This window comes from Trachemys scripta, chromosome 4, assembly GCF_013100865.1.
Source record: "Trachemys scripta elegans isolate TJP31775 chromosome 4, CAS_Tse_1.0, whole genome shotgun sequence".
NCBI lineage: Eukaryota > Metazoa > Chordata > Testudines > Emydidae > Trachemys > Trachemys scripta.
This window is the reverse complement of record NC_048301.1, coordinates 135599410-135613076: the sequence shown is the minus strand read 5'-3', so window position 1 is coordinate 135613076 and position 13667 is coordinate 135599410. Positions and strand designations below refer to the sequence as shown.

At 59.5% G+C, this 13667-nt stretch overlaps 1 protein-coding gene across 3 annotated transcripts; it reads right to left on the bottom strand.

The window, feature by feature from the left end:
- Positions 1-800: 800 nt before the first annotated feature.
- Positions 801-12861, bottom strand: POLD4 (DNA polymerase delta 4, accessory subunit). Of its 3 annotated transcripts, none has more exons than XM_034767736.1 (5): positions 12764-12861; positions 12277-12376; positions 3814-3921; positions 2105-2216; positions 801-1094 (listed from the first exon to the last, which is right to left on the bottom strand). In XM_034767736.1, the coding sequence occupies exons 2-5, from the start codon at positions 12365-12367 to the stop codon at positions 1070-1072; spliced, it is 336 nt and encodes a 111-aa protein (XP_034623627.1). In that variant the 5' UTR covers positions 12368-12376; positions 12764-12861; the 3' UTR covers positions 801-1069. The 3 variants fall into 3 exon arrangements, with proteins under 3 accessions (XP_034623627.1, XP_034623624.1, XP_034623626.1); XM_034767733.1 differs by having other exon boundaries at positions 12656-12852; XM_034767735.1 differs by lacking the exon at positions 2105-2216 and having other exon boundaries at positions 12656-12852.
- Positions 12862-13667: the final 806 nt, after the last annotated feature.

Sequence of the window (13667 nt, the reverse complement as noted above, 5' to 3'; positions counted from 1 at the left end):
ACCTGTAGCTGCTGGGTGTGCTGTCACTCCTACAGGGCCAGACGCCCCAGGCCATGACTTGTTGTGCTCAGGGCCCGCAAAGGCTCTCACAAGACAAGACACCACAGTGTGATTCTAGACTCACAGGCACTAGAGCTGAACAGGTGTGTGCTGGAGCTGACCCACACAGGAAAATGTTCTAGACCAGACAGGTGCACTGATGTTCTGGAGCTGGTGCCTTGCATAGAGAAAAATCTGCTTCTGCATGCAGGTGAGCCAGGTGCCAAATGGATTTAGAATATGTGCATTAGCAAGATGGTGTTACAGAGCAGATGACATAGCTGAATGGTTCTAGACCACATGCCATATTTGGTCACACCATCGCTCTGTGGGTCTAAATTGCATATGCCCTAGCTGGCTGCAATTGGCTTCTAGAATGCATGCCATGCCATGGTTCTAGACTACCTGTGCTATCTGGACAACACAAGGTGAGTGAACATTAGGAGACACCATGGTTCCAACACGGCAGCACTAGGTGGATACTAGGGGGTTCTAGAGCGGAAGGCTAGCTGGACATAAGGGTCCAGACCAGCTGCAAGCTTCAGTGTTTTGGAGCAAAGCTAACTAGAGGGCATGAGGGCCCCAAAGGTGGCTGCTTGTCCCACCCATCTCTAGAAGGACTGTGTCTGCACTGAAGTCGGAGAGCTGTTTCCCCATGGCACCTAGGCTTTTCAGAAGAGACGCGGCCCACTCATGCTTTGGCACTTGACCCTCCTGCACCTGCCTTGCCCCAGGGTCTAGAATTCACCAAGCCTCAGAAGTTCTCAAACAGGCCCTTTAATCCGGGATATGGACCTCAGCAGCTAATGGGACAGAGCACAGCTTGGTCTAGGGTTGCCAGGACTTGGGCTTGCCCATCCAATGTGGGCCCTGGGCACTCCATACCCCAATTGCCAGGGGAACATCCCCCCCCCCTTCTTAATACAAGCACAGAGCTATTTTCCAATCAGGAACCAGAGTAAATGCTGGGTCCGGGCGGCAGCATGATTCTCCCTTCCTTGCTGTATGGCGGGGCCAGCCATGCCTCATCTCAGAGTGGGTAGTCATGCCAGAGGCTGCAGAAGAAGGCAGAGAGAATACGGTTACTTCCCAGGGTCCCTGGCTCTGTATCCTGTCCCTCACCCCCTCCCCACGGGGCCCAGCCAGGGCTGGAAGGCCTGGAATGCAGCTGGTCCCTGCAGCACCGCTGTGGCAGGTCTGCAGGAGACACAATTTTACGGTTCATTTAGGGAAATGACACGGCTGGGTCCCACGACTATTGACTTTCAAGGATGGCCAGTCTGCAGCAGAGGGGAGGGAGCTCAGATCTCTTGTTCCCCCCTCAAATCCCTTCATTTCTTCCTTCTCTTTGCCCAGCCCTCAGAGCCAAAGGCTCTGAGCCCCAAGGCAGGACTGGAAACCCCAAGGGCTGCATGGTGCAGGGCTCAGCTGGTGGCACTCTCCCCCCGTAGTCGCTGCTGGCCCCAACGCTCCAGTGCAGCACTAGGGAGTGCTGTGCTGCAGGGTGAGAGGCTCAGTAGGGGGCGCTCTCTCTTCACAGTCAGCGCAGGCACCAACTGTACTGACCTTTGAATCACCCTCAATAGGTTTCAGGATTAATGCCCCACTGACATGCTGGGGCAGCTCTCCTATGTGGGAGCTGTGGGTCTAGGCTCTCTGCAAACTCTGGCAGGTGTCACTGCAGGGGGAGCATTGCTTCACAACTGCAAGGGAAGAGGGTTCATTTCTCCACTGGGAGTTGCGGGGGAGCAGATCCTGAAGCCTGAGCCTGCAAAGGGGTGTGGAGATGCCCTAGATCTGCAATGATCATTTGTGGAACCCCCTTGTCCCTCAGATCTATGCACAAAGCTCCTTCCAAGCCAGGCTGCTGGGAACAAAGGGGGTGGGGGCTGAGTTTCAGCTGATGCACCCAGGAGACTGATCACATTCCTCTTCTCCCCCCCACGCACATGCAGCAGGGCTCGTTTCAGGGAGATTTACTATCCCAGGGTGATGACGCTGCTAGGCAGCAGCTGGGAAAGCAACACACACACACACACACACAAGGTGCTGGGCCCCAACCAACCAGTGCATGAAGCTGGGGTCTCCCTCACGCTCCAGCAGTGTCTCCCGCACCGTGAGAGGGGGGCTCAGCCCCAGGGACTTGGCCCGCTCCCAGCGCTGCAGCCGGGTGATCCCTGCCAGCAAGAGTGAAAGGTTAATGTGGAGTGAGGGTGACAGGAGCGTGTGGCCACTGAAGGCCCAGGTGCACCCCCATTGTGCCAGCACTGCACAGATGACGACCAAGATCAGGGTTCCCCATTGTGCCAGGTACTGCACAGATCCTTCCCTAAAGAGCTTCATTTAAAAATGGCAGAACAGGCTCAGCCCTGGGCAGGGTGGATGGGAGTGCTGCCCCCCCACCCCCAAGGTTTTGATCAGGGAGCCAGCCCTGAGAAAATGGGGATCATGGGTGGGGGGGAAGCTGTAACTCCTCTCCTTCCCCCCGGGATCCCCAGACAAGTGAACCAACGAGGAAACGTGGTGTTTGGGTGCTGCCATCAAAGGCCTGGCCCATGTCCATGAAGGGTCTGGAAAGACAACGGGCACCCCAAGGACTTAGCACCTGACACCTGCTTCTTGGCAGGTGTAGCCCAGGAACTCAGCACAGCTCTGGTATCAGACCGACGGGCCAGGCAGCTGGGCTAAGAGCCAGGCTTTGGGGAGCCAGAGCCAAACGGGAATCCAACCCAGCTTGACTGGGCGCTGACTTCTGTGACCTTTGCTTCTCTACACTGCCCTGAGAACTCCCCAAGCCATGTGCCTGCAGGCTAACAAACCCTGCTCTGGTTGGAAAAGCTGCCTAGTGTCACTGGCTGGGATGCCTGGAGCCCTGGAGAGTGGGACAGTCTCTGACCAGGCATCTGGCTCAGTTGGACTCGCTGGGCAGAGCTCATGATGCAAAGCAGGAGCCCAGTGTCTCAGATGCTAAGGCTATATGGCAGGTCCTTGAGGAAACGTGGGACCCCCTGAGGGTCAGGCACATTGACAGGGGTCCTCCAAGAGACTGTTTCAAAGTTGGGATGTAGTGCCCACTCTGCAGATCTGTGACAGAAGGGATGTGGGTCCTTCCCCTATAGGGAGGTGCTGGCTCTGATCAGGCCAGGGGGGCTGGTTGGCTCAGGAGGGCAGAGAATAGAACACTGGGCCTTTTTCCTCTAAGGGACACCAGCTCCTATCCAGCCCTACCCCAGAGTTCAGGCCCTCAGTGCTGTTTAGCAGCAGTGGACCAGGTGGCATGGCATTCATGTCCCACTGGCCAGGCTCCCATCACCGCATCCCCCAGTGTATGGCCCCATTGGCCACCTGGGAATGGGGAAGGGAGCAGTGTGACTAGGATGATCCAGGGGCTTCCCCCCTCACCCCATGCTGCCCCCAAAGGGGCCAAGAGATGAGCTGGTCTGGCAACCCCTCAGCAGGAGCCACCTGGAGCTCTCTCAGTGCAGGGATAGGGGGCGGAGCTCTCACGAGTGGTGGGGGGGAGAGGGAAGGAAGCGGGGCTATCACCAGTGGGGGGAGGGGAAAGGGTAGGAGCACAAATCGGTTCAGGATGGAAGGGGTGGGGCTCTCACCAGTTCAGGACAGAAGGGGTGGGGCTGTCACTGATGTGGGGGGAGAAGGGGGCATGGTTCTCACCTGTGGGGCACAGGGAGCTCTCATCAGTGGGGGGCTCTCACTGGTGGGGGGAAGGGTGGGGCTCTCACTGGTTCAGGATGGAGGGGGCAGGGCTCTCACCAGTGCAGGGTCCATACTCCCAGCTGAGGTCGAACTGTTTGAGCATCTCCAACGGGGCCGGGTGCAGGGAGCCGCCTGGGGGGGCATCATCTGGGACCGGCACCACCTCTGAGCAGCAGATGGGAACAGACTGATCAGCATTGCTGTGGAAATAGGCCCAGGCCCCCCAGCAGCCCCCCCGCAACCCAGTGCAAACCGGGAACCCCCGGGCTCAGTTGTTCCCCCCAGGGCTGAGCTGGAGGGGGCACGGCTTGAGAACACAGGCCAGTAATAGCGGCTGGCCCAGCTCCCAATGGCCAGGGGCAGATCGAGTGACAATGGTTATTATGGGTCTGTCCATGGCTCCAGATCTGTCTATCTCCCCCGCCCCAACGGCCCTGACCCCTGGCTCTCCCCTAACCCGGAGGGTAGGGTATGTTGCAGGGCCAATGTCGCCCCCAGGACTGAACCCAGCCCCAGCTCTGAGAGCGCAGCCCACTCGGTCTGAGCCACCGAGCTGCCCAAAGTTTGAGGCTGAGGTCTGGTCCCCACTAAGCCCCCACTTCGGACTAAAGTACGCAAATTCAGCTACGTTAATAACGTAGCTGAATTCAAAGTACCTTAGTCCGAACTTACCGCGGGTCCAGATGCGGCAGGAAGGCTCCCCCGTCGATGCCGCGTACTCCTCTCGGCGAGCTGGAGTACCAGCGTCGACGGCGAGCACTTCCAGGATCGATCCGGGATTGATTTATCGTGTCTTAACCAGACGCGATAAATTGATCCCAGAACATCGATTTCCTGCCGCCGGACCCTCCGGTAAGTGAAGACATACCCTTAGTCAGGCTCCAGTCTGCACACCTGGCTTGACCACTTGGGGGAGGGAAAGGAAGGGGGAGGGGGAGGGGACGGATAGTGAGCAGCACAGGAGCAGAACAGAGTGTACTCATGTCCCCAACCCCTGAGACAATTCTGCCCCTTCATCCCCCACCCCTGTAACAACTCCGCTCCTGCACTCCTCCAGCCCCTGACAGCTCCACTCCCTTGCACATCTCTAAACAGCTCTGCCCCACATACCCTGCAGCTATTGAAGCGGTTCTGCCTAGGAAACCAGGTGTCCTGTTTTCGACTGGAACACCCAGTCGAAAAGGGATCCTGGCGGCTCCAGTCAGCACCACTGACCTGGCCGGTATCTGTCCAGTTGGCAGTGCTGCGCAGCAGGGCTGGCAGGCTCTCCGCTATCCTCTGCGCCGTGTGGCTCCTGGAAGCAGTGGCATGTTCTTCTTCGAGTGCTTGCTCATATCCATTCCATTAGGTGTGTGCGCGCCGCGTGCACGATCGTCGGAAGATTTTCTACCCTAGCAACACCGGCGGGTCGGCTGTGGAGCCCCCTAGAGTGGCGCCTTCATGGCGCTGAATATATACCCCAGCCGACCCGGCGCCCCCTCAGTTCCTTCTTACCGCCCCTGACGGTCGTTGGAACTGTGGAGCGCGGCATAGCTGATCTCCACTCTCCCTAGCTTCATTTGTTATAGCAGTTAGATAGTTTTAGTGTTTATAGTTAAATAGTTAATAGTTAAATAGTTAATAGTTGTAAAGTTGTTATATTAGTTCAGGGGATTAAGGGGGTCTCTCCCCCCTTTTTCTCCCCCGGCACCGGGACCGGGCTCATGCCCAACGCTCCCGGCTTCAAGCAGTGCGCCTCCTGCGCAAAGCCTATGCCCACGAGTGACCCGCACGACTCCTGTCTGAAGTGCCTGGGAGAGTCCCATCAAACAGATAAGTGTAAGATCTGTAAGGCCTTCAGACCTAGGACCAAGAAGGAGCGGGACTTTCGGCTCCGGCAACTCTTAATGGAGGCGGCACTGAGTCCATCCACTACTCAGGCCCCGGCACCTAGCGCCTCGGTGCGCAGTGCCCCGGCGGCGTCGGCAGCGACGACCACGCGAGAGGCGTCGGACAAGCCTCCCCGGCACCGGACCTCGTCGGCACCGCAGGTACAGCAAGTGCCTCGGTGCCGTTCGTTATCCCCAGGGCATAAAAAAGCCCATAAAACGGGGACCACCGTGCCGAAGACGCCGGCTCCCCCAGTGCCGGGGGTAGAGCCGCGTCCGCCGGTGGAGCACCGGAAACAGGTGCCTCCAGCACCGTCGACTCCGGCGCCGAAGCCGTTGAGTCCGGTACGGACAACGTCTCCACCGAGACCGGCGGTGATTCAGTGCCTCCCGTCGACTCCTGAGGCCTTCGAGGCGGCGAGAGACTTGATAGCTCTCACGGAGCCGGCACCGCCCCAACCACCGGCACCGACGGCACCGACGGCACCGTTGACCTGCCCGATCCAGTCGAGGGGGAAACCTGCCTTGTTGCGCCCTCCATCGCAAGGGCTGGAACCTCGGCACCGATCCAGGTCCCGAAGCAGGTCCCCACGCCGCTCGCAGTCCCGGCGCCGAATATCACCTCGGCACCGGTCGTACTCGCGGCCAAGATCATCTTCGCGGCACCGCTCGACGTCTCGGCACCGGTATGATCGTCGGCACCGATCAACGTCGAGACGCAGTTCTCGGCACCGCTACGGTCGACGTTCGACGTCGAGAGGCCGCTCCCGGCACCGGGCATACTCCAGGTCCTCGTCGAGGTCCAGATCCGACTCCCGGCACCGACGAGGTCATCGGCACCGGTCACGGTCCCGGCACCGGTCGCCGGCACCGCGTGGAGATAGAAGATCTCCGGACCGGCACCGTGCGGCACCGCAGCCCACGGGATTGGTCCCGACTCTCTCGGCACCGCCATGGCCATCGAGATCGGTGTCTCGCTCATCAGAGGACCTGTCGAGATCGGCATACCCTCCTCAGGGGCAAGCCGAGGAACAGGACTTGGGCCATTGGCAGGGGATGCCGGAGGACCATTCCCATGGCCCATCTCACTGGTCGTTTTGGACCCCGTGGGCGTACCACCAGGAGCAAGGGGCTCCAATTCCCTCGACCTCTCGCTCGGGTCACTCCGTGAGAAGGGCCCCGGAGTCCACCATCTCTCGGCCTCCGCCAGGGGACACGGAGGCTTCCGTGTCCGTCGCACCTGACGCCCTGGACCCAGACGCGGGTGATGCTCCAGCCCGGGAACAGGGAGACCAGGACCGGCCCTTGGATCCGGTTCCACCGGAGGCATCTTCCTCTTCTTCGCCAGACGAGGCAGTGGCGGGCACATCCTGCACAGGCCCTCCTCCGATAGATCTTCGGGCTCACCAGGATCTTCTGCGCAGGATGGCCCGTAATATGGACCTGCAAGCGGAGGAGGTAGTGGAGGTACACGACCCGATCGTGAACATCCTTGGAGCGGATGCCCCATCGAGGGTAGCGTTACCCCTGATCCGCACGATACAATCAAATGCGGATACGATATGGCAAACCCCTGCCTCTATTCCACCCACAGCGAGAGGGGTGGAAAGAAAGTACTTTGTCCCGTCAAAGGACTACGGGTACTTGTACACCCACCCACAACCGTGTTCACTGGTGGTAGCATCGGTGAACGCACGGGAGCGCCACGGACAGCAGGCGGCAGCGCCTAAATCAAAAGAGGCCAAGCGCCTTGATTTGTTTGGCCGTAAGATTTACTCAGCCGGTGGGCTGCAACTCAGAGCGGCAAATCAACAGGCGCTCCTGAGCCGTTACAATTTTAACTCCTGGAACTCTATGGGGAAGTTCAAGGAGTTGATTCCCCAAGAGTCCAGGGAAGAGTTTGGGGCCATGGTAGAGGAGGGTAAGAAGGTGGCTCGGACCTCCCTACAGGCCTCCTTGGACATAGCGGACTCGGCTGCGAGGACCATGGCCTCGGGTATCGCTATGCGGAGGATCTCCTGGCTTCAGGTTTCGGGTTTGCCTCCGGAGCTGCAGCAAACCCTACAGGATCTCCCCTTCGAAGGGCATGGATTGTTCTCGGACAAGACGGACTCTCGCCTACAGAGCCTCAAGGACTCGAGAACAATCATGCGCTCCCTCGGGATGCATGTTGTGGGCCCTCAGCGCAGGCCATTTAGGCCGCAGCCTCAGCGCTTCTACCCCCCCCCGCCTCGACAGAGACAAGACTCGGCCCGGAGGCGAGGACGAGGTGGTAGGAGAAGGTGGACCGGCCCTCAACCTGGTCAGAACCAAGGGCCACCAAGACCACCTTCAGGTCCTAGACAGAACTTTTGAAGGTGCGGTCGAGGACGGCGCCCCAGTCATTCCCCAGGATCCAACCCCCTCCTTTCGGGATCGTCTCTCCCACTTCCACCGTGCTTGGTCCCTTATAACTTCGGACCGTTGGGTCCTCCGCACGGTGGGGAGGGGATACGCTATCCAGTTTTCTTCTATCCCCCCCTCCTCCCCCCCTTCCCCGTCCCTCTTCAGGGACCCTTCTCACGAGCAACTTCTTATACAGGAGGTTTCTACGCTCCTGGCCATGGGGGCCATAGAGGAGGTTCCGATAGAGTTAAGGGGCAGGGGATTTTATTCCCGTTACTTCCTGATCCCCAAGTCCAAAGGAGGTCTGCGACCCATCTTGGACTTGCGCGGACTCAACAAATTCGTAGTAAAGTTGAAGTTCCGCATGGTCTCTTTGGGGGCCATTATCCCTTCCCTCGATCCTGGAGACTGGTTCGCCGCCCTCGACATGAAAGACGCATACTTTCACGTTGCAATCTACCCGCCTCACAGACGCTTCCTGCGATTCGTGGTAAACACGGTGCACTACCAATTTGCAGTCCTTCCCTTCGGCCTATCCTCGGCCCCAAGGGTGTTCACGAAATGTATGGCGGTCGTGGCAGCGTACCTTCGTCGGCAAGGGATACAGGTGTTCCCGTACCTAGACGACTGGCTGGTGCGCGGTCGCACCAAGGAGCAAGTTCAAGCTCACGTCCACAGAATAGTGCACACATTCCACGAGTTGGGCATCCTACTCAACAAGGACAAATCCACTCTAGAACCTACCCAGAGAATAGAATTCATCGGCGCAGTTCTAGACTCCAGACGTGCACAAGCCATCCTGCCAGACAACCGCTTTGGCACCATCACGAACCTCATTCAAGGGCTCAAGGCCTTCCCAACTACCACGGTGAGGTCGTGCCTTACCCTGCTGGGTCACATGGCTTCCTGCACGTACGTAACCAGGCATGCCAGACTTCGGCTTCGCCCACTTCAAACCTGGGTGTCATCAATATACCGTCCACATCGGGACAGCCTGAACATGGTAGTCACGGTCCCGAACTCGGTCCTGGCCTCCCTCACCTGGTGGCTAGATCACAATGTGGTCTGCGAGGGGATGCCATTTCACGCCCCACAACCCTCTCTGCACCTGGTCACAGACGCGTCATCTCTGGGTTGGGGCGCCCATCTCAACGAACACCATACCCAGGGCCTGTGGACTACACCCCAGCTAGCCCTGCATATCAATGTTCGGGAACTGATGGCGGTACGCCTGGCGTGCCAGGCATTCCTCAATCTCCTACGTGGCCGCTGTGTGCTGGTTCTCATCGACAACACCACGGCCATGTTTTACATCAACAAGCAAGGAGGAGCACGTTCGTCAATTCTATGCCAAGAGGCCATTCGCCTGTGGGACTTCTGCATCGCCCACTCGATCCATCTCACGGCATCGTTCCTCCCTGGAGTCCAGAACACTCTAGCGGACCGACTCAGCAGGTCCTTCCAAACGCACGAGTGGTCTATCCGTCCGGACATCATACATTCCATCTTCCAGAGGTGGGGGTTTCCCCAGATAGACCTGTTTGCATCCCGAGACAACAGGAAGTGCCACATGTTCTGCTCCCTACAAGGTCGAGCTCCGGGCTCCCTCTCGGATGCGTTTCTCCTTCCCTGGAAAGATCACCTGTTTTATGCCTTCCCTCCGTTTCCTCTGGTCCACAAGGTACTGCTCAAATTACGCAGAGACCAGGCACAGGTAATTCTGATCGCTCCAGCGTGGCCGAGACAACATTGGTACACCACACTGTTGGAGCTCTCGGTTCAGACACCGATCACACTTCCATTATGTCCGGATCTCATATCTCAGGACCACGGTCGGCTGCGTCACCCCGACCTGCAATCACTCCACCTCACGGCGTGGCTGCTCCATGGTTCACCCAGGCAGAGCAGCAATGCTCACACTCTGTCCAACAGATCCTGCTGAGCAGTAGGAAACCCTCAACACGGACCACGTACCTGGCCAAGTGGAAACGGTTCTCCTGTTGGTGCGAACAACGAGCCACGTCCCCGTTGCAGGCACCCATTCCTCTCATATTGGAATATCTCCTCTCCCTAAAACAACAAGGGTTGGCGATATCTTCAATTAGAGTTCACCTGGCCGCTATATCGGCCTTTCACCCAGGGGAACTCGCGTCCTCGGTATTCTCTAACCCGATGGTTGTTAGATTCCTCAAGGGCTTAGACCGGACGTACCCGCAACAGCGTCATCCCGTCCCGACGTGGGATCTCAATCTGGTTCTCTCCAAACTCACAGGTCCTCCATTCGAACCACTAGCCACCTGCTCACTTTTGTACCTATCCTGGAAGACAGCCTTCCTCGTAGCCATCACCTCAGCAAGGCGCGTTTCTGAGCTCAGGGCGCTTACATCTGAGCCCCCTTACACAGTCTTCCATAAGGATAAAGTGCAGCTTCGCCCACATCCTGCCTTTCTCCCTAAGGTGGTTTCTACATTTCACATTAACCAGGACATCTTTCTCCCGGTCTTTTACCCCAAACCACATGCCACTCGCCAGGATCAACGTTTGCATTCCCTGGACGTACGAAGGGCCCTGGCCTTCTATATTGACCGCACAAAGCACTTTAGAAAGACGACGCAACTCTTCGTTGCAGTAGCCGACCGAATGAAAGGCTCACCGGTCTCCTCACAACGCCTATCCTCCTGGATTACGTCTTGCATCCGGACTTGCTATGACCTGGCAGGTGTCTCAGCACCGCACCTCACCGCTCACTCCACGAGGGCCCAAGCTTCCTCGACTGCTTTCCTGGCACATGTTCCGATACAGGACATCTGTAGAGCGGCGGTTTGGTCATCAGTCCACACGTTTACAGCTCACTATGCACTAGTGCAGCAGTCCAGGGACGATGCTGCATTTGGGTCAGCGGTTTTGCACACAGCAATGTCTCACTCCGACCCCACCACCTAAGTTGGGCTTGGGAGTCACCTAATGGAATGGATATGAGCAAGCACTCGAAGAAGAAAAGACGGTTACTCACCGTTGTAACTGTTGTTCTTCGAGATGTGTTGCTCATATCCATTCCAAACCCGCCCCCCGTCCCCACTGTCGGAGTAGCCGGCAAGAAGGAACTGAGGGGGCGCCGGGTCGGCTGGGGTATATATTCAGCGCCATGAAGGCGCCACTCTAGGGGGCTCCACAGCCGACCCGCCGGTGTTGCTAGGGTAGAAAATCTTCCGACGATCGTGCACGCGGCGCGCACACACCTAATGGAATGGATATGAGCAACACATCTCGAAGAACAACAGTTACAACGGTGAGTAACCGTCTTTTCCCACTCCGGCTTCTATGCATAGCCTGGGGCAGCCAGGGGGCCCCCCTGCACACTGCCCCCATGCCAAGCGCCACCTCCGCAGCTCCCATTGGCTTGAGGTAAGCACTGCCCAGAGCCTGCACCCCTGATTCCACCCCCCAGACCCCAACCCCCTACCCCAGCCCTGATCCCCTTCCCACCCTCTGAACCCCTCGGTCCCAGCCCAGAGCATCCTCCTGCATCCCAAATTCCTCATCTCCATCCCAAAGCCCACATCCCCAGCCCTCACCCCCCCCACGCCCTACCCTCTGCCCCAGTCCAGAGCCCCCCATGCACTCTGAACCTCCAGCCCAGAGCCCCTTCCTGTACCCCAAATCCCTCATCCCCACATCAGAGCCTACACCCCCAGTCAGAGCCCTCACCCCCCTGCACCCCAACTTCCTGCCCCAGCCTGGAGCCTCCTCCCATACTCTGAACCTCTTGGCTCCAGCCCAGAGCCCTCTCCTGCACCCCAAACCCTTCATCCCTGGCCCCACCCCAGTGCCCTAACCCCCTCTTGCACCCCAACCCACTGCCTCAGCCTGGAGCCCCCTCCCACACCCTCAACCCATTTCTGGCCCCACCCTGGAGCCCGCACCTCCAGCCGGAACCCTCACCCCCCTGAGCTAGCCTGGTGAAAGTGAAGGAGGGAGAATGGGGAGAGGGGGAGATGGAGTGAGCGGGGGGCTGGGGCAGAGCCTTGGAAGAAGGGTGCGGCAAGGGTGTTTGGTTTTGTGTGAGTAGACCGTTGGCAACCCTAGTTCTGCCCCCTCTGCATCTCCCAGCTTCTGAGATGGCTCCACACCCACTCCCATGCCACCCCCAATTCCTGCTCTACCCGCATCCCAAGATCTGGCTGTGCCATCCAGGGCCCCCGCTGTGCCAGGCTGGGGTTTGAGCCCATCTTCTGGGGCCCTGCCCCTCCATGGGTAAGGCATTCACCTGGCTGTAAGCTCCCCTTCTTGGTGTCAGGGTCCTGCCGCTGCCTCTTCACCACCTGGAAGGAGTCGGTGATAAGCCGCTTTCTGCCCATGGCTCCTAGCTGCAGGGGGGGAGCAGGAAAGTTGGTCAGTGGGGAAAGGTCTGAGCCCCTGGGACAGCTCCCAAGAAGAGCCTGAGGGAGATACCCCAAGGTGGCAAAACCATTACACTTAATTACCCCTAGATAATGTTTTCACCCCTCAGCTCATACACTGCTCTAACCCCTAGACCCTGCTCCCCTCCCAGGGTCAGGATAGAACCCGGGAGTCCTGGCTGCCCTGTAACCCCTAGACCCCGCTCCTATCCACCAGGATAGAACCCAGGAGTCCTAGCTGCCAACCTCAAACCACAGCCCTTTCCCCTCCGTCCGCAGGGAGGGGCTGCGGGTTCCCTTTCCTGCTCTCCCAGCTCTGGGGAGGGGGAGACGGTCACAGGGACGGGACGATACCGGGGTCGGCTGCGATCGGCGCCAAGACCCACCAACTGAAGCCGAGAGCCCTGTGCGGGTCCTGGGGTTCCGCCCCGCGCCCCGCCACAATGAAGGGGCCCCGCCTTTGGGGCCGGCAGCCAATGGGAGCGCTGCTTTCGCTTCATCTTAAAAGGGCAAGCACAGCTTGGAGGATGCAGAGAGTGAGTGGGGGAAATGGCGGAGCTGCGGAACACGGGGTAGGGATGACCGGGGTGGAATAACACCAGACCACAGCACGGGTGGGGGGACCTGAGGGGGCGCACACAGCAGGGATGGTGACACAGGGGAAGGGATGGGGGCACACAGGACCGATGGGAGCACAGGGGAAAGGGATGGGAGACGCATACAGCAGAAATGGGAACACGGGGGCAAACATAGCAGGGATGGGAGCACCTTTGGGAAGGGAGTGGATGCGGGATATGGTAGGGTTACCATATTTTGTGCCTCCAAATGGAGGACACTCCACGGGGCCCCGCCCCCAGCCCCGCCCCCGCCCCAACTCTGCCCCCTCCCCAAAGTCTCCGCCCCCTCCCCTGCTTCCCGCGAACATTTAATTCGCGGGAAGCCTGAAGCAGGTAGGAGGGGATGGGGGGGGAAGAGGTGCGGCCCAGGCTGGCCCCCCCCGGCGGCTCCAGCCTGGGTCGGCTCGGGCCCTGGGGTGCCAGCCCCGGCCGACCACCCCCGGCCCGCCCAGCACTGCCGGCCGGCCCCCGGCGGCCCGGCGCACCCCCCGGCCCCGCGACCCCGGACCGGCTCCCGGACCGGCCCCCTGGCCCGGCGCACCCCTGCGGCTCCCGGCCCGGCACACCCCCGCGGCTCCCCGGCCCTGCGCATCCCCCCGGCCCCGCGACCCCGGTCCGGGAGCCGGGCCGGGGTCGCGGGG